General features: G+C 48.9%; 1 protein-coding gene across 5 annotated transcripts in view; it reads right to left on the bottom strand.

The window, feature by feature from the left end:
- DGLUCY (D-glutamate cyclase) overlaps window positions 1-20,873 on the bottom strand; it is a 100,111-nt gene that overhangs the window by 27,942 nt on the left and 51,296 nt on the right. For all 5 annotated transcript variants that reach the window (XR_004057215.1, XM_010356385.2, XM_010356386.2 and 2 more), the window contains exons 4-9: window positions 19,551-19,704; window positions 16,748-16,946; window positions 13,472-13,622; window positions 10,958-11,080; window positions 5,524-5,727; window positions 680-940 (exon numbers count right to left, since the gene is read on the bottom strand). Coding sequence is in view for 4 of the 5 variants with exons in the window: in XM_010356385.2 (XP_010354687.2) it covers window positions 680-940; window positions 5,524-5,727; window positions 10,958-11,080; window positions 13,472-13,622; window positions 16,748-16,946; window positions 19,551-19,704 (1,092 nt within the window). In the remaining variant the exon portion in view is untranslated. The remainder of the gene's footprint in view (window positions 1-679; window positions 941-5,523; window positions 5,728-10,957; window positions 11,081-13,471; window positions 13,623-16,747; window positions 16,947-19,550; window positions 19,705-20,873) is intronic.

The following is a 20,873-nucleotide window of genomic DNA, read 5'->3' as shown; positions in this document are numbered from 1 at the left end:
CCTTACTGGGTTTAAAGCCCTTTTTAAATGCTAAAAGGAAAAAACATACCTCTGAAGAATGCATTTTGAGGGACACAGAGCGATCGGTAGTGGGAGGCAGGTGAGATTCACCAGGCTTCCAGCTCATGCCTGATAACACTTCCTGCAGGATGGAGGTGCGGTGAGTAGCGGTTGTTCACATTGAACCTGAGGCTGATTCGGTTACATGTATAGTGGAATTACAGCTTTGAGTCTCCAACACCTGCAGCAATAACGCCCACTGGGTGCTCCAGGTGCAGCCCTGCCCATCACAACCAGGTGGGATGGATGTCTGAGCCTTTCAGCCACTTCACACTCCACTATCCTCCCCAGCTCTGGTGGTCCAGGGCTGCCCCTGGTTGCTAATACTCAGCAGGTCATTCCCCCCATCGCACAGGGAGAACAGCAGGTGTGCAGGAAGGATCCCATGCTTTGGAGCCTGGTGGATCCAAGTTCAGATTCCAGCTCGCCATTTCCACCTGGGAAAATCCCCTGGACCTCTCAAAGCCTCAGTCTCTTCGTCTATAAAATCAGGCTATGCAGCTTACAATGGAGCTGTGAGCTGGAAGGAGAATGCTCTGTGCTGCAGACGCGGATTCACTCCAGCTTCCGTCCACAAAGCCCATCTGGGGAAACGGACCAAGCGCATCTCACTGCTCACCTTGCTCAACAGCGTCTTCGACAATCTTCTGGTGCAAGTTCCAGGCTCTCTGGTCAACGATTATGGCTACCTCCTTCTCCAAGGCCTGCAAGAAGGCGGCCAGAGCAACAGCTCCTGGTGGGCCATCTGTCTCTTCTGGAGGCTCATGATTGAAATGCGTCGGGAACCCAGTGGTGATGAGCACTGAGCGGGCATGGGACAGCGAGAGAGAGGCCTTCAGCAGCTCGTCTTTACAGAGCAGGTGTCCAATCCCCCGGTTCCCTGAAATGACAAAAAGAAAATAGAATGTAAAACTAACTATCTTTACTTTCAAAATTGTTTTTATGTATTTATTTATGATAGGGTTTCGCTCTGTCATCTAGGCTGGAATGTAGTGGCACGATCACAGCTCACTGCAACCTTGAACTCCTGGGCTCAAGTGATCCTCTCGCGTCAGCCTCCCGAGTAGCTGGGCACACGTCACCACATACCGCTAATTTTTTTGGCACTTTTTTAAAAGATAGGGCCTTGCTATATTGCCCAGTCTGGTCTCAAACTACCAGGCTCAAGCGATCTTCCCACCTTGGCCTCCCAAAGTGCTGGGATTACAGGCGTGAGCCACCACACCCAGCCAAAAGTGATTATTTTTAAAGTAGAAACTTTATAGCAAGAGCAGTTTGGGTTTTTAGTTTGTTCGCTTTGTTTTTTTTGAGGACTGCGGCAGAGACTGCAAATTGCTCACCACAGTGTATTCTACCCCTCCCCCCTGACCCCAGCAGTGAAAGAGAAGGGGGTAAATGGCTGAGGAGCCTCCCTTCAGTCAGGTGTGGCTGCAAGATTGGGTAAATGGCATGGTGGTGCACACCCATAATCCCAGCTACTCAGGAGGCTGAGGCAGGAGAATCACTCAAACTTGGGAGGCAGAGGCTGCAGTGAGCTGAGATCGCACCACTGCACTCCAGTCTGGGTGACAGAGCAAGACTGTCTCAAAAAACGGAGGGGGGCGAGGAGAAGAATAACATTTTTAAGTAAAAAAATTGGGATGTAACCTACTTCCTAGGGCGTGGTGAGCACCAGAGGGAGAAGAGGAGAGTGAGAACTTGGTCAACTGTAAATTAGTCAATACATTTAGGATGATTTTATCATCAGAGCTAAAATCATTACTATAAACCCTATATCCCTTCATATTCCCCAGGCACCTCAAATGCAAGCCAACACCCTCTCAAAAATGACTGAGTGGGCCTATTCTTATGCCCAGTGAGTAATGCTCAAGACACTGTTATGAATCTTCTATCTGCTTATTTAATATAGTGGGGATCAAAAGCATCTGTTGTTCTTGAGGATTAAAGACAGTCCTTAACAGATGACATCAACACATCCAACAACTGTAAATCTGCCTCCCCCAGCGTCATCCTTCAAGCTTCGTCTTGCAGTCTGCACAGCATTGATGGATGGTGTTTGTGGCTGAACGCTTAGCTCGTTTTATTAAGCAGTGGGTGCAACACGTCTGCAATAAATTTACTTCCCAATTACTTTTATTTTTTAATCTGAGCTAATGATAGAGTTAATAATTCATCTTCCCTCATGACCCTGTGCTAAATGGAGAGCCATCGGCTTGGGTAAGAATGTTTGTGAAGGAGAAGGTACGGCAGAAATTTAAAAAAATATATCCATCCAGAGCACCAGGAGCGGTGGCTCCTGCCCGTAATCTCAACACTTTGGGAGACTGAGGAGGGAGGATTGTTTGAACCCAAGGGTTCAAGACCAGCCTGGACAACACAGGGAGATCCCATCTCTACATCCATCCATCCATCCATCCATCCATCCATTCTTCCTTTCTTTCTTCCTTCCCTCCCTCCCTCCTTCCCTCCTTCCATCCCTCCCTCCCTCCCTCTCTCTTTCTCACATCTTGCTCTATTGCCCAGGCTGGAGTGCAGTGGTGCAGTCATGGCTCACTGCAGTTTCAACCTCCTGAACTCAAGTAATCTGCACACCTCAGCCTCCCTAGTAGCTGGGACCACAGGTATGTGACACCACCACACCTAGCTGATTTTTTTATTTTTTTGTAGATAGGATCTCTCTACGTTGCCCAGGCTGGTCTTGAACTCCTGACCTCAAGTGATCCTCCCACCTCGGCCTCCCAAGAATTAGGCATTTCTAGGACTGGTCTGCACTGTCAGATTCGTGACAGTGCTGGCCAGCTGGGGAAGGTCTCAGCCTGTCTGTTTTGGGGCTCTGCCCAGCTGCCGTAGGCTTTAAACTGGCACTGGAATCAGTCCTGTCTGGGCCCTGGGAGTCTGGCCCAGAGAGCTGACCGCTGATGTGCAGGCTGGCCTCACCCCTCAGCTCTCCACGGCGGTCAGCCACCATTGATCCAGGTAGCTACCTGGATCTCCCCACTGGTCCACCTGACTCTGGGGAATGAGAGTCAGGTGGGCCGGTGGGGAGGCCACATATGCCTTCTCTTCAGTCATTCCAGGTGCCAAGGGTGGTTTGTACCCCAGGTTTAGGAGCACGGCCCATGAGAAGGTCCAGAAGACAGACTGGTGTGTGAACCAGGAGTCAATGGAGCACTCTTTCAACTGCCCAGGCAAGACTGTGACTTACCGTTTACATTCAGATTCTAATTTAGCTGACATTTATAAATCATGGGCTTGAAGTCAGCAGACATGGGTTCAAGTTCTGCCCTGACCACCTACTAGGTATGTGGACTCTGGTAAGTCTCTGCACCCTATCTGCCTCAGTTTCCTCACCTGTTAAATGAAGTTAATCATAGCTGCCTCCACATAGAGTCATTGGGAGACTTTAATAAGATGAAACGCTTAAATGCTTGCTGGCAGCCTGATGCCTAGCACAGTACAACTTGGTAGGTGACACCATTATCCTTTTTGTGCATCACAATCCAGAGAGGTAGGCATAATTGTCATTACTCCTGTTACGCTGATGAGGAAACTGAGGTATCGTCTACGCTGTAATTCTCTCATGAGTGTTTGCCAACAAAGGAATTTACCACGCACAATGGCAGGTGAAACTGCAGGCTCTGCTGGCCACCTGGGATTAGAAATTCAGCTCTTAAATGAAGACATAGCTGGAAATTAAAAGCCCCTCAACCAGCTTTCAGCAAACCTCTTTCTAACTGGACTCAGCAGGGCCAGGCGTGGTGGCTCATGCCTGTCATCCCAGCACTTTGGGAGGCTGAGGTGGCCAGACCACTTGAGCTCAGGAGTTTGAGACCAGCCTGGGTAACATGGTAAAACCCCGTGTCTACTAAAAATACAACAACAAATTACCCAGGTATGGTGGTGCCGGCCTGTAGTCCCAGCTACTCAGGAGGCTGAGGTGGGAGGATTTCTAGGAGGTGGAGGTTACAGTGAGCCTCTTTGCATCACTGCACTCCAGCCTGGGTAACAGAGTGAGACCTTGTCTCAAAAAATAAAATAAAATAAAATAAATAACTAATTGGAATCGGCAGGTCCCCTAGGGGATCTCACCAGCCCTCTCCCACGTACAGAAGGCCAGCGGTTCCAAAGCCACAGAAGGGCTATCCTTCCTCTGAGATGCATTATACAATATACAAGTTGACTGTAAACTGTTGTGAGGCTGTGGCTGTAGGGTCCTGCCCCACAGGGATCCCCAGAGAAGTAATCCTGCCCCTAACACTATCCCTGCTGCCTAGAATACAAATAATCTATTCCATGCCCAACCCCAGGGCAATGGCACAAAAGGGAGAGATCAGGGACATCATTAAATCCATACAGGACAGGCTGGGTGGTCCATGCCTATAGTCCCAGCACTTTGGGAGGCTGAGGCGGGAAAATCACTTGAGCCCAGGAGTCCAAGACCAACCTGGGCAACACAGTGAGACACCGCCCTCTCATCTCTAAATAATAATAATAAACTACATAAATAACTGTTTTAAAATGGTGGCAGTTGCCTACCTAGAAACCATTCTCTCTTTTTTTCTTACCTAACTCCATCTGCTTCTGGCTGGCAACATGTCCAGCAAATAAACTCAACGAACTTCCTCACATGTTTAGTGTTAAAGTTTAGAACAACAAGAAAAAGCCAAAAACGACTGGGCGCGGTGGCTCACGCCTGTAATCCCAGCACTGTGGGAGGCTGAGATGGGTGGATCACCTGCGGTCAGGAGTTCGAGACCAGCCTGGCCAACATGGTGAAACCCCGTCTCTACTAAAAATACAAAAATTAGCTGGGTGGGGTGGCACGTGCCTATAGTCCTAGCTACTCAAGAGGCTGAGGCAGGAGAATCACTTGAACCTTGGAGGTGGAGGTTGCAGTGAACTGAGATTGTACCACCGCACTCCAGTCTGGGTGACAGAGTGAGACTCCATCTCAAAAAAAAAGAAAGAAAGAAAATGCCACAAAGAAGAAAGCAAGGCTGGGCACAGTGGCTCACGCCTGTAAACCCAGCACTTTGGGAGGCCAAGAGTTCAAGACCAGCCTGGCCAACACGGTGAAATCCCACCTCTACTAAAAATACAAAAATGAGCCAGGTGTGGTGGTGCGTGCCTGTAATCCCAGCTACTCAGGAGACTGAGACAGGAGAATCACCTGAACCCGGGAGACAGAGGTTGCAGTGAGCCGAGATCACGCTATTGCACTCCAGCCTGGGCAATAGAGTGAGACCCTGTCTCAAAAAAAAAAAAAAAAAATCACTCATAATAGCACTACCTAGAGACCATCAATGTCAGTATTTTGGTGTATTTAATTTTAGTCTTTTTGAGATTTATATGCAGTATCAACATTTAAAAAATCATCCTGTGGATACATTTTGCATCCTGCCTTTTTCACTGAAAATTATGTCAGTGGTCGGTTTCTCCAGGTGCAAATGCATTGTTTCTTACCTGGGTCTATGCCGATCACAGACTCTAGTTCTCTGATCTTCTGAGAAGCGGACACTGACGCAATGCTGTAGTGCAGAGGATCTTGGGAAATGTGATGGACCTCTGGAATTCTCTCTGGGGTGAGACAACCAGTTGGAGCCTTTGTATCCTTCAGGTCAGTCATAACCGTGCAGCCTGGGATGCTGGCAAAAGCCAGTGGGGTCTCTAAAACACATAACAGGAGGATCTGAGCCCAGCCACTTCATCAAGTCCAGCCTACCCTCATCGAGCCCACTGCTGATAGGCAAGATGGCGCCTGGTCATCAGCTCAGCCTAAGCACTCCCTATACCACCTGTTGGCACCAAGGCCAGAATGAGCTAGTTTATGGCCACATCGAGTTCCATTTACACAGCTGCCTCTAATCTCTAGGAAAGTAAAGATGAGTTGACTATGGGTTGAAAAGAAGTGAGATACAGCCACAGCTGTAGCTAGAGCTCTAGGTAATTCCATCAATTTAACCCATGGAGATCAGGAAGTATTTACTGGATTCTTAAAACTCACGATGCCATCTTGCTTTGCTTTCCAGCAAATGTTAGATTTGGAACCCCCTGTGAGCATCGTTTCTATTTTTCCTTATGGCAGTTACATTTTGCTTTCGTTTTTGTTAATTTTATTCTTTAAAGACTCTTCCTTGTTAGATTTCAGGCAATGTGAAACACTGTAGCATAGTTATTAAGAAGTGGTTTTAGCATTGTGAATATACTTGAATTTGGGATGTGACTTTATTGACTTTATTCTTTTTTTTTTTTTTTTTTTTTTTTTTGAGACAGTCTTGCTGTGTCGCCCAGGCTGGAGTGCAGTGGTACAATCTCGGCTCACTGCAAGCTCCACCTCCTGGGTTCAAGCGATTATCCCACCTCAGGATGCCTGGGATTACGCCTGGGTAATTTTTGTATTTTTAGTAGAGACGAGGTTTCACCATGTTATCCAGGCTGGTCTCAAACTCCTGACCTCAGGTGATCCGCCCACCTTGGCCTCCCAAAATGCTGGGATTACAGGCATGAGCCACCACGACTGGCCCGACTTTATTCTTTAAACCTGTTTCTTTGACTGTAAAGCAATGATAATGCCTCATATGGCTGTTGTCAGAAAGAAACTGGAAAATGTACGTAAAAGTGTTTAGCAGGCCAGGCGCGGTGGCTCATGGCTGTAATCACAACACTTTGGGAGGCCAAGGAGGGTGGATCACCTGAGGTCAGGAGTTCAAGACCAACCTGGGCAACATGATGAAACCCTGTCTCTACTAAAAATACAAAAATTAGCCCAGCGTGGTGGTGCACCTGTAATCCCAGCTGCTTGGGAGGCTGAGGTGGGAGAATTGCTTGAACCTGGGAGTCAGAGGCTGCAGTGAGTCGAGATCGCATTACTGCACACCAGTCTAGGCAACAGAGCAATACCTCATCTCAAAAAAAAAAAAAGAGTGTTTAGCACACTCATGTGGTTTAAAAAAGTAAAAAAAAATAAGTTTTTAAAAAGTGTTCAGCAAAGTGCTTGTTTCAGAGTAAGCCCTCAATAAATGATGGTTTGTATAACTGAACAAGCACCATATACATATATATCCATACATATGTATCCACTGTGTGTATATATATCTACCATATATATATATACACACCATATATATACACACACACACACCATATATACACACACACACACACACATACTTTTTTTTTTTTTTGAGACAGAGCCTTGCTCTGTCACCCAAGTTGGAGTGCAGTGGTGCGATCTCGGCTCACTGCAACCTCCGCCTCCCGGGTTCAAGCAATTCTCCTGTCTCAGCCTCCTGAGTAGCTGGGATTATAGGCGTGTGCCACTACGCCTGGCTAATTTTTGTATTTTTAGTAGAGACAGGGTTTTGCCATGTTGGGTAGGCTGGTCTCGAACTCCTGACCTCAGGTGATCCTCCTGTCTTAGCCTCCCAGAGTGCTGGAATTACAGGCGTGAGCCACTGCGCCCAGCCTCATATATAAATTTTTTAAAGAGACAAGGCTCTTTCTCTGTTGCCCAGGCTGGAGTACAGTGGTGCAACAAAGCTCACTGCAGCCTCAAACTCCTGGGCTCAAGCAAGCCTCCCACCTCAGCCTACCATAGTGCTGGGATTACAGGCATGAGCCATGGAGCCTGGCCTGAATCACACAGTATCTTACTCATTCTTAGTTTCTTGTGCCTGGCTCATTAAGTGCTTAATACCATACTATTTACCTCTTCCGCCTTCCTCAGTGTCATTATCATCCTTGAATACTCATCTCCACTCAGCTGTATGCTCCTGGAGAAGAGCGACCATTGCTCATGCATCTCAGGATCCCACAGAGTGCCTTGCACATAATAGGTGTTCAACAAATGCACATGTGAATTGAGTAAATACTGGATTTCATAGGAACAATAAAGTTTCTTTTCTTTTCTTTTTTTTTTTTTGAGACAGAGTCTCGCTCTATCACCCAGGCTGGAGTGCAGTGGCGCGATCTCAGCTCACTGCAAATCTCTGCCTCCACGGTTCCAGCAATTCTCTTGTGTCAGCCTCCCAAGTAGCTGGGATTATAGGTGTGTGCCACCACGTCTGGCTAATTTTTATATTTTTAGTAGAGACAGGGTTTCACCATGTTGGCCAAGCTGGTCTTGAACTCCTGACCTCAAGTGATCCAATCACCTCAGCCTCCCAAAGTGCTGGGATTATAGGCATGAGCCACCATGCCTGGCTTAAAGTTTCGTATTTAATAGAAAGCCAGAGTCAGCCAGCACTTCAAAATAAAAATCTGACAGATACATAAACTTTAGATTTGATGTGTAAGGGGAAGAAGTCATGAATCTGAAGAATGTAATTATCGCTTGTCTGTGTTTTGGATGGCACCTAAAACTGGTCACTCCAAAGCCAGCTACAGGTCAGAACAGTCAGCTCAGAGCATGACACAGTTTTGCCCCCATCAGTTGTGAGGTCTGCAGCAAATAATATATTGCTAATCGAAGTTTAAATATTGAAGTTCAAGGTAGGCACGGTGGCTCATGACTATAATCCCGGCACTTTGGGAGGCTGAGGTGGGAGGATCGCTTGAGCCCAGGAGTTCAAGACCAGCCTGGGCAACATAGTGAGACCCCATCTCTATGGTGCATGCCTGATGCCTATAGTCCCAGCTACTCCAGAGGCTAAGGTGGGAGGATTGCTTGAGCCTAGGAGGTCAAGGCTATAGTGCACTGTGATCGTGCCACTGCATTCAGCCTGGGTGACAGAGTGAGACCTTGTCTCAAAAAAAAAGGAAGTTTGAGAATGATTCAAGGTTGTCCTTGTCTCATGTCATTTGTTCTCATCTATGATCAACTGTGCTATCACTGTTAGAATTAAAGGGCTGGAACATGCTGGGGTGCCCATGGCAGTGAGATCTCCTCTGCAGGGCACCTGCCAAGGCTGATGGTGGGAAAGTGGTGAGGCCAGTGGGCTGGGGGACGTTTACTAAACCTGGGTGTATGTGTCTACACACTGCCCACACACACACTCAGAAAAGACCATGAGCGCCCAGAGGACTCCATCCTGTCCCAGGGAGCACTGTATTCCCGAGGCCTGGGTGCATGCCTGGCACACAGCACGTTCTCAACACATGTACTTAAATAAACGAACGAATGGAATCCTGTGGATCTTGGTAGCCATGCCTCTTCACCACATTAGGGATGATCTTTCCCTCGCATGAGGCCACTCTGATAGCTGAACTCTCATGAATGCTTTCAAAATAAATTAAAGTAACACTAGATTCTATGCTTACAGTGCAAGTGTGACTGGCCTGGCCAGAATTTTCCAGTGTCCATGACCATGGTCTGCAATGGCTGTTATTTTTCATGTTTCTGTCCCCTTCCTATCGTACTGTGAGCTAAGGAGGGCGCCCTCGTGTGTCTCTTCATTGTAATATCACCTAGGCCTTGGAAAAAATGTACTGCTGCAGGCCTTGTTTATAATCACCTTGCAAATACCATGGGAAATTACTTGTTTAGTTACATTTCTTGGCTTCACCTTTGTTTTCAAGGCCCCATCAATCTCCAAAATGTCTCAAAAAGCCAAGCTAAAGGTGAGTTTTCCTGCTAGAATGGGCTGGGATGCTTCGGCAGATAAAAATATATGTTTAATTAAAATGGCTGAAGTAGTGGCTCCTGCCTATTATCCCTATGACTCAGGAGGCTGGGGCAGGAGAATCATTCGAGCCCAGGACTTTGACACCAGCCTGGACATTGTAGCAAGACCCCATCTCTACAAAAAAATTCTAAAAATTGGTTTGGTATGATGGCGTATACCTGTAGTCTCAGCTACCTGCGAGGCTGAGATGGGAGGATCACTTGACTGCAGAGGTTTGAGGCTGCAGTGAGCTATGACGATGCCACTGAACTCAAGCCTGGGCAATACACTGAGGCCTTGTGAAAGAAAGAAAAGAAAGGAAAAGAAAAGAAGAGAGAGAGAGAGAAAGAAGAAAGAGGAAGGAAAGGAAGGAAGGAAGGAAGGAAGGAAGGAAGGAAGGAAGGAAGGAAGGAAGGAAGGAAGGAAGGAAATACATTTAATCAAAACATATTTAAGGCTGGATGCGGTGGTTCATGCCTGTAATCCAAGCACTTTGGGAGGCCAAGGTGGGAGGATCACTTGAGGCCAGAAGTTCGAGACCAGTGTGGCCAACATGGCAAAATCTCGTCTCTACTAAAAATACAAAAATTAGCCAGGTGTGGTGGCATGCACCTGTAATTCCAGCTACTTGGGAGGCTGAGGCATGCCTCCCTCGCTTAAGCCCAGGTGACGGAGGTTGCAGTGAGCCGAGATCATGCCACTGCACTGCAGCCTGGGCGACAGAGTGAGACTGTGTCTCAACAAAACCAAAGAACCAACAACGACAAAAAAATTGAGTTGTAAGACAAAGTGCTCCAGCCCTGGGATTAAAAGAAGGAAACCAGGCCAGGCATGATGACTCACACCTGTAATCCCAGCACTGTGGGAGGCCAAGGTGGGCGGACCACGAGGTCAGGAGATCGAGATCATCCTGGCCAACATGGTGAAACCCTGTCTCTTATAAAAATACAAAAATTAGCTGGGCGTGGTGGCACGTGCCTGTAATCCCAGCTACTCAGGAGGCTGAGACTGAAGAATCGCTTGAACCAGGGAGTTGGAGGTTGCAGTGAGCCGAGATCGCACCACAGCACTCTAGCCTGGCAACAGTGTGAGACTCTGCCTAAATAAATAAATAAATAAATAAATAAAAGAAGGAAACCAGAGAGAGAATCACTGTAGCTGTAGGCCTCTGTTTTGTGTTTTGTTTTATGGCTTTATTTTTAAATCATTGTACTGAGAGAATGTGCTTTCAAGAACTAGACCCCACTGGGCTCCATCCTAGGGCAGAGCGATTGCCCCAGTATCCCCCAACATACCACAGCTGCTGAGAGCTCCGAGACTGGTCAGTGGAGAAGGCCAGAACACTGGAACCTCCCCGGGGGAACACACCACGGCATCCCCGTAGGCAGGTTTGGAAAGCTCTTTGATTCCCAACAGTTCTGCAGATGGAAAAGGAGAATGTAATTCCCTCAGCAGGGAGCATCCAATTAGAACTGGTTGAGTAGTTCATGGTTCTTTCTCTAAAACAGAAACTCAAATTGCAGGATTATTGTAAATGGTATTTGAGGAGGAGGTGAAGGAGAATAGGGATTGAGGCTTTGACAACTCAGGGTTCTCCATAATTTACAGTCCATGTGGAGTGCTGGTTTCAGAACACAGAATCTCAAACTTCATGGCGTGACTTCTGGAAGGATCCTTGGGTGTGTTGAGCCTAGTACTCTCATTGTGCATGCAGACTGCTACCAAAGCCAGCCTTGGGGGGTTGACGTTGGTCCAGGCTGGGTCACATCTCATGCACCTAACCTCAGCTGCTTGACTACCAGCAGCAACCTAATCCCGAAGACAGCAAAGATGGATGTGCTGGGCCCAATCCATCCCCACTAATGATAAAACTCCTCAGCAGACACCATCCTGGTGGGTGGCTCTGCAATCACCCTCATGTGATGAAGCTAGCAAGTGCTGACTGCGTTTTCACAAAAGGGTAGGTTCTGTCTAATGTTGTCGGTTATGCAGCTGAGCAAGTTCAGGTATACCAAACTTGGACCGTCATCCAAGGCCCAGTCTCAAACTCTCATCAGGCCCTCTAAGAGGCCTGCACAGTTTCTTGATATTGGCTCTTCATGTTGGATCTGTTCACTCACTGTCAGATTGAGTTAATATGCCAGGGATCAATGGATTTCAGCTCAAATTAACATTTGGAACAAAGCCATCTCCTACCCAAATATACCAATGAATAGCAGCCCAGATTAGACGTTGCTTCGAGCTCAAATCTCTGGACAAAGAGCCCTGCTGCCACCCTTGGCTTCCCCCAACCCCAGATTCACTGGAAGTTCATAGGAGCTTTACATTTATCAAAGATCTCCCCAGTGGGTGAGCGTGTAGAGAAAAAAAACTGTATCTAAATGGTGTGTTTCCTCTGCTCTCACACCACAATAACAGTCACCAACACAGAAGACTCCTGTGATCAAATTTGTGGGGGTTTCTCCCCACCATCAAGCAGGAGGCATCAGCTGGGTTCCCTCCAATTCCATTCCACCTGGAGATAGCATCAGAACCCATGGGTTGAGGGCTCAGTCCCCAAGGCCACCCCCCTACAGACACCAGTTGCAAGTCTGGGCCTCCAGAACTTCTGACCAACTGGCCTCCAGTTTGATTAACTCTCTTTGGGTTTGATGAAACCCAAACTCTTTGAGTTTGATTAATTTGCTGGAGCAGCTCGCAGACCTTGAGGAACCATTTACTTATGTTTACCAGTTTGTTATTAAGGATATTGCAGGCAGGGTGCAGTGGCCCATACCTGTAATCCCAGCACTTTGGGAGGCCAAGATGGGCAGATCACTTGAGGCCAGGAGTTCAAGACCAGCCTGGCCAACATGGCAAAACCCCATCTCTACTAAAAGTATAAAAATTAGCCAGGCGTGGTAGTGGGCGCCTATAATCCCAGCTACTTGGGAGGCTGAAGCAGGAGAATCACTTGAACCCAGGAGACGGAGGTTGCAGTAAGCTGAGATTGCAACACTGAACTGCAACCTGGGCGACAGAGGGAAACTGTGTCTCAAAAATAAATAAAATAAAATAAAATAAGATAAAATAAAATAAAAGGATATTGCAAAGGATACAGATAAAGAGAGGCCCGGGCGAGGTGTGGGGGAAGGAGCGCGGAGCTTCCGTGCCCTCCCTGGGCACCACCCTCTAGTATGTTTTCAGCTATGTAGAAGCTCGCGGAAGCCTATCCTCTTGGGGTTTTACGGAGGCTTCATTACATGAGCATGATTGATTAAACCATCAGCCGTGGGTAATCAGCTTGACCTTCAGCCCCTCTTTCCTCCCTGGAGGTTGGGGGGAGGGGTGGAGCTGAAAGTCCCAACCCTCTAATCCTACCTTCGTCTTTCCGGTGACCAGCCCTACCCTGAACCTATCAGACAAAATATAGCATTTTGGAAGTTCCAAGAATTTTAGGAGCTATGAGCCAGGAACTGTGGACAAAACCCAATATATATTCGTTTTATATATATATATATTTTCCTATATATATATATTAAGCCTCTGTAAAAACCCAAGAGGATATGATATACGTAAACTTACACCACAGTGAGACTGGCTATTCTGCCAAGGGTGGCACCTTTAAACCTGAGGGGCATCCGTAAGCCCAGCCCCGAGACAGCTGCCGGAGCCTTTGAGCCTTGTTCAGGGCCTTTGCCCCTGGAGACCCCTGGTAAAAAGAAAGACAAGCCGTGGGAGCTCAGCAGCATGCCAAGCTCCTGTCTGCTCCTCAGGCCCAACTCCAAGAGAGGCTGTCAGGATCACGGGCAGGAGCGAGAGACACTGACCTGGGTCACCAATGTGAACAGGTTGCCCCTGCTCACCCCCCAGGGAGCAGCAGGCCTGCACCAGCCTTTCCAGCTTGTCCTTGGGAATGGGCCTCATTATGACCACCAGAGGGCAGCAGAAGCCAGCATGGGTAACACAAGGCACTGTTGTCTGACCAAAAAAAAAAAAAAAATCAAGTGAAAATGTTAAAAAATGGAATCAGCACAGATCCAAGCTCTGAGCACCAAGAGTTCAAGGCAGCTAAATGAAGGAGGAGTAGCTGTTACAGAAATTAGCTTCTATTTTTATGTGACATAGAGAGGGGGAGTTTGCTGCTAATTACTGGTTTAAAATAGGGAATCAACTTTTTGTATGCCACGGACCCCTTTGGTAGACTAGAACAGCTGTGGACCCCTGGTCAAAGTAATGCTTTTAACTGTATACAAGAAAATGCACAGGATTCCAAAGGAAACCAATTATCCTGCAAGCACAGTTATCACATAATAGAAAAATGTGGCAGGGCACGGTGGCTCACAGCTGTAATCCCAGCACTTGGGAGGCCGAGGTGGGCGGATCACGAGGTCAGGAGTTCGAGACCAGCCTGGCCAGCATGGTGAAACCCCGTCTCTACTAAAAACACAAAAGTTCGCCAGGCATGGTGGCACGCATCTGTAGTCCCAGCTATTCGGGAGGCTGAGGCAGGAGAATTGCTTGAACCCAGGAGGCAGAGGTTGCAGTGAGCCGAGATCACACCATTGCACTCCAGCCTGGGTGATAGAGCGAGACTCCATCTCAAAGAAAAAAAAAGGAAAAATGTGAGACAATATGCATGCTTCCTCAGTAGCAGCCTAAAGAACAAGATGCCAGTTCGACTATCATTGTAACTTTGAAGTAGTGATCAGCATATAGGACATTTCTGAGACATCAGGAAGAACTCTAATGTGATATGAAGATATCTGTGATTTCCGTTGCCAGCCATGAAGTCACAGGGTCTGCTGATACGACAGCTGTTTGCTGCCTACATTCATAATTGAAGGAAATGCTAAATATGGGTTGAGGTTATGAAAACAAAAATGAGGCTGGGCACAGTGGTCCGTGTCTGTAATACCAGCACTTTGGGAGGCCAAGAAGGTTGGATCGCTTGAGCCCAGAAGTTCAAGACCAGCCTGGACAATACAGCGAAACCCCATCTCTACCAAACAAACAAACAAACAAAAAAAACCCCATAAATTAGCTGGGTGTGCTGGCGCATGCCTGTAGTCCCAGCTATTCAGGAGGCTGAAATGGGAGGATCTCTTGAGCCCAGGAGGTTGAGGCTGCAGTGAGCTGTGATTGTGCCACTGCACTACTCCAGCCTGGGCAACTGAGTAAGGACTGTCAAAAATAAAATAAAATAAAAATAAAATAAAATAAAGAAGGGAGGGAGAGAGGGAGGGAGTGAGAGAGGGAGGGAGGGAGGGAGGGAAAAGAAAAATGTACTTTTTTTCTATCCAATATTATGGAGGGTCTGAATTTCTCCAGCGACTGCAAAGGCTGTGGAGCACAGGTAAACAGCCTCTGGTGAATCAGGGGCAGAGGGAGGCAACTGAGAACATCACAGTAGGAGGTGGTGTCCACTCTGCCTTCTGAATCCACACCAGTGACAAGCCTGTCCCCAGACCCCATGGAGCATGGCCTGGTTCCTCCTGCCTTAACAGATGTTGCCTGCTTTGATCGGTGTGACTTTCATTGGTGTTTCGCTCCCCCACCCCACCTTCTGAATGGTTTCTGGTGCCTGCAATAGAGCTTATGAAAGATTTAGGACATGGCCAGGACTGTAATCCACTGTGAAGTCTTGGGCACCACCTAAAGAGCTTGCTATCACCACCCTGGCGGCAGCGGGATGGAACCTCAGTGTGCCTGCCAGCAGTGTCTGCATAATGGCACCCAGGAGAGGGGACGTGCTGGAGCCACTGGCAGACCCAGGCAGTGCTCCCCAAGGCTGAGACACATTCCGTCTGGGGGTGGCCAATGGAATCCCAGATGGCTGCCTGGCCATCTCTCCCTGGAGCCCATGGGCAGAGGTGTCAATATTAGATGAAAGTTATTTGATAAGCATCGGGGTCAGTGAGGCCGTGTTGAGCACTCACTATGGGCACTTACTTGCACCTTTGTAGGCAACAAAGAGCTTCCATATCACCAGACCCTGTGACTGCAAAGCATCATTTAATTGTCACATCTCTGCTACTGACATTGTACAGATGGGAGCCAGGAGTTCTGCGTTCCCACCGAGCTTTGGGACTTGGGCAAGTCCTTTTCTCTCTTTAGACCTTGGTTTCCTCATCTAAAATGAGAATCTGCATGTGGAGCCATGGGGCCCTCTCAGCTCCCACCTCCTACAAAGAGTGGTGTGTTCCAGAGCCAGAGCCTGCTGTGGGTGCCCGCCAGCCGCTGGGGTCCCATCCCCACCCTTCCCTAGCTTCAAGAGAACCGCTCGGGCACACACTTCACCCATGAGGGCAGCACAGACTATGGGCAGCTTTGTTTCTGATCAGAGGCAGCTGGGGCCTCTCTGGCAGGAGCCCAAACCAAGACATTTTAATAAATGTCCCAGAGTCCAAGACAAAATCTCTGATCCAAGTCCTCCATAAATAAAGAAACCTGGAGCCTGGCTGTTTATGCTGGCTGACCACTGCTGGAGCAGAGTGAACTCTCAGACTTCACCAACAGATGTCCAGGAAGGATCTGTGGAACCAGGGAATCGAGTGCACTCACCTTGACAAGTAAGGGCTGGAAGAGGCACAGCAGGCACGTCCCAGAGAGGCCGGCTGTGCTGTGTTTGTGACTGCCAGAGGCAACCTCCAGCCAAGAACATGACCCGGCTTTCTGGCCAGAGACCTAACCCAGGAGGAACTGCCTGGCCGAGGCTCTGCCACAAATCCCTGGGTATTGACAGAGCTAGGCTCATTCCCCGTGGCTGAGGCTCACCCGAGCCAGGGAGGATTAATAAAAATCTTGCTGAGGTGCCTGAAGTTAAAGGAGCCAGAGAAATCCCAAGCGGGTTTGGTTTAAGGCACTGAACCACGAAGAAGGACCACACTGGGTGCTCACGGCGGTCCCAGAGGTGCGTGGGACCAAAGCTGGCTCAAAGAGATCAATCATTTCTCCTGGGTTGCACAGCTAGAAAGTGGCTGGGCTGGGGCTGGAGCTTAGGTTTTCCACCTCCCGTGCCCATGTTCTCTCTGCCCCAGGAAGATGTAAGTTGATCTGCATTTTCAGGCCATTCTGCCCTTGTGGGCTGTGGGCTGTGTCCCTACCTTGTATGCAGCCACCTGGCTGTGACCTGCTGGGTCTCTTCTGGGGAGCCCTGCTTTCTCCAAGGCCTCCTCCAGGGAGAAGCTGCAGCCCAAGAGGAAGGCCACCATGTCCTTCAGCTGCTCTGAGTACTGCTCCAGCGAAGCCAGGCTGCCGGTGCAGGCACCGAACTCGTATTTCCAGAACTGGGGGTGGCCCATCCTGTAGACACAAAGGGAAAGCTGGCAGGGCCCCAGACCCTCACTGTGGCCCCTGATAATACACAATAGAAGGACTGTGGAGAGAGAAGAGGATGTCTAGTGCTGAAATTTCCAGCCCTGGCACTTGGGTAGGGAGCATAGTTTTCAGCAGGGGGCCTTCTTGGCATCCTTCAACTGTCCTCAGATCAGAAACTATTAAATCAGCATGTATAGAACACACCCCCACCTGCCACCCAGTGTGTCTCCTATACCCACAATCCAAGACAAGCCAAACCACCAAGAAAGCAAATGGTGGCCGGGCATGGTGGCTCATGCCTATAATCCCAGCACTTTGGGAGTCCGAGGCGGGAAGGTCACTTGAGCTCTGGAGTTCAGGACGAGACTGGGCAACATGGTGAAACCCCATCTATACTAAAAATACAAAAATTAGCCAGGCATGGTGGCACACAGCTGCAATCCCAGCTACTCAGGAGGCTGAGGCAGGAGAATCGCTTGAACCTGGGAGGTGGAGGTTGCAGTGAGCCGAGATCGCGCCACTGCACTCCAACCTGGGCAACAGAGTGAGACTGTCTCAAAAAAAAAAAAAAAGAAGAAGAAAAGTAAATGGTGCCCTCTCTGCTATGGAGATAGGGCCAGTAGCCCAAAGGGGACAGAGAATATGTGTCTTGGGGAACGTCTCAGTGCCAGCAGTGGGTGAGGCCTTTCTCTTCCCTTAGAGGAAACTCTTCTGTAGGGCTGAAAGACTTCTTTGGTTACAAGCTTCTTCTTTACTCACTCCAAACTCTTTTACTGAGCCATGCCTCCATGTCAGGCACATGCTAGGTGATGGGGCTAGAGTAATGGAGAGGACACCATCCCGGTCTTTTTTTTTTTTTTTAATGTTTTTTGATTTTTTGAGATGGAGTCTCGCTCTGTAGCCCGGCCTGGAGTGCAATGTTGTGATCTTGGCTCACTGCAACCTCCACCTCCCAGGTTCAAGTGATTCTCCCACCTCAGCCTCCTGAGTAGCTGAGATTATAGGCCTGCACCACCATGCCTGGCTAATTTTTGTATTTTTAGTAGAGACAAGGTTTCACCATGTTGGCCAGGCTGGTCTCGAATTCCTGATCTCAGGTGATCTGCCCTCCTCGGCCTCCCAAAGTGCTGGGATTACAGGCGTGAGCCACCGTGCCTTGCCCATCCCAGCGTTTAAAGAGCTCATAATCCTACATTGATAGGTGAGACTCTATTGAAAACATACTGGCAATACACAGCAGTGAATGTCAACAGACTGGGTAGCGTGACACAGAGAAGGGGGAAATCAATTCTCTTCCATAAAGGAGTTAGGTGCTGGGTCTTGAGGCATGAATAGGAGTTCGCATGAATAGGAGTTCGCCAGTTGGGCAAGGAAGAAGGCACACCCAGGCAGAGGAAGCGGCACATGGAAGCCCACTGGGCAACCTGCTCTAGGAGTCTCCAAGTTGGCAGCATAGGAGGCACCAGGGAAAAATGTAAAGTCACAATCGCGGACCCAGATGGGGTCTCCAAAGGACCTTCCCATCCTAAAATGATCATGACAGAAAGTTCCTGGGGAGCTTTCTGTCTCGGGAGCTGGTTGGGGATGACTGGAGTGTCAGGGGTCAGGGGAGAAACTGAGCTGGGGCCAGGTCACCATGGATCTTGAGATCAGGCTGAGGTCCAAGCCATGAGAAGATGCTGAAGAATTTTATTTTATTTTATATATACATATATTTTGAGACAGAGTCTTGCGCTGTTGCCCAGGCTGGAGTGCAGTGACATGATCTCAGCTCACTGCAGACTCAACCTCCTGGTCTCAAGCGATCCTCCTCAGCCTCCCGAGTAGCTGGGACCACAGGTGTGCACTGCTATGCCCAGTTAATTTTTAAAACAAAAATTTGTAGAGACCAGGTCTTCCCTATGTGGCCCAGGCTGGTCTCAAACTCCTGGGCTCAAGCCATCCTCCTGCCTCAGCCTCCCAAAGTACTGGGATTACAGACATGAACCACGGCACCCAGTCTGAGAGCCACATGATCCGGTTTAGCATTAGAAAAAGTCACTCTGCTAGGAGAGCAGACAATGACAGGGTGGGGGAAGGAAGGATGAGACTAGGGCTAGGCCAGGGAAGATGCCAGTCTGTGCTGGTGCCGTAGGAAAGGTAGACTTGCGGGAGAGGTACACCGACCCAGAATCAGTGGGGCCATTTACTACATAGGTTCTAGTTTAAAAGCCTAGGAGAATAGACACAATATCTGTCTCTGGGTCCTGGTAATGCAAGTGTTTTTTATTTTCTTCTTAATCCTGTGCAGGCGGGTTTCTGGCTTGGGCAATGGAGTGGACAGATGGTGGAGTCAGTGGGATTTCTCCAGGGCTGGACTTTCTCCATGATCCCACAGATCTTAGACAAGGCAGGGGCCAGGTGATAGGGGAAGGGGTCAGAACAGTGGGGAGGGCAGCTCGTTCCTGAGCAACAGCCATGAGTGAGGTTCTGTGCCAGGCACTGTGAAGGTCCCTGAGGTTGGACAGAGAGGTCCCGGATAACAGAGACACCTGGCTACAGCACCTGGACACTCCCAAGCTTTAACCCACAATAACCCAAGCTTTTTACCTGCTCTCTGAGACAGCACCTTGAGCGGGCAGCATCCACTTTTCTGGCTCACTCTGGCCCAGCAGGGGCAGAGGACCAGTGTTGGCCTGGCAGAATCTTTCAAACGCTGGAGCAAGGGACCTGGGCAGGACCACCAGGCTGGCTGGTCGGAGCTCTGGATATGGTGGGAGAAGGGAAAAATGTATAGTCAGCTGTTTATTGGCAGATACTTTCTGATTTTTTTTTTTTTTTTTTTGAGGCAGAGTTTCACTCTTGTTGCCCAGGCTGAAGTGCAATGGTATAATCTTGGCTCACTGCGACCTCCACCTCCTGGGTTCAAGCAATTCTCCTCCCTCAGCCCCCTGAGTAGCTGGGAACACAGGCATCTGCCACCATGCCTAGCTCATTGTTTGTATTTTTAGTACAGACTAAAAATACACACGGGATATTTGGTGGCCCATGTTGGCCACGCTGGTCTTGAACCCCTGACCTCAGGTGATCCACCCGCCTCGGGTGCTGGGATTACAGGAATGAGCCATTGCACCTGGCCCCTTTCTGATTTTTTTTTTTTTTTTGAGGCGGAGTCTCGCTCTGTCGCCCAGGCTGGAGTGCAGTGGCCGGATCTCAGCTCACTGCAAGCTCCGCCTCCCGGGTTTACGCCATTCTCCCGCCTCAGCCTCCCGAGTAGCTGGGACTACAGGCGCCCGCCACCTCGCCCGGCTAGTTTTTGTATTTTTAGTAGAGACGAGGTTTCACCGTGTTAGCCAGGATGGTCTCGATCTCCTGACCTCATGATCCGCCTGTCTCGGCCTCCCAAAGTGCTGGGATTACAGGCTTGAGCCACCGTGCCTGGCCCTCTGATTTTTTTTAAAGTGGCAAGACTGCTATGTTGCCCAGGCTGGCCTTGAATTCCTGGGCTCAAGTGACCCTCCTGCTTCAGCCTGCCAAGTAGCTGGAACTACAGGTGCACACCACCATACCCAACTTCCAATGTAATTCTCTTTTTTCTTTTTTTTTAGAGACAGAGTCTAGCTTTGTCACCCATGCTGGAGTGCAGTGGCTTGATCTTGGCTCATTGCAAACTCTGCCCCCCGGGTTCAAGTGATTCTCATGCCTCAGCCTCCCAAGTAGCTGGGACCATAGACATGCACCACTGTGCCCAGCTAGTTTTTGTATTTTTAGTAGAGATGGGGTTTCACTACGGTGGCCAGGCTGATCTCAAATGCCTGGGCTCAAGTGATCTGCCTGTCTCGGACTCCCAAAGTGCTGGGCTTACAGGTGTGAGCCACTGCAACAGGCCTAATGTAAATTTTGATTGAAGCATTACCTACACTCAAAAAAGTG

Source organism: Rhinopithecus roxellana, chromosome 5 (assembly GCF_007565055.1).
Source record: "Rhinopithecus roxellana isolate Shanxi Qingling chromosome 5, ASM756505v1, whole genome shotgun sequence".
Taxonomy (NCBI): Eukaryota; Metazoa; Chordata; class Mammalia; order Primates; family Cercopithecidae; genus Rhinopithecus; species Rhinopithecus roxellana.
This window is presented reverse-complemented; position numbering and strand designations above follow the sequence as displayed.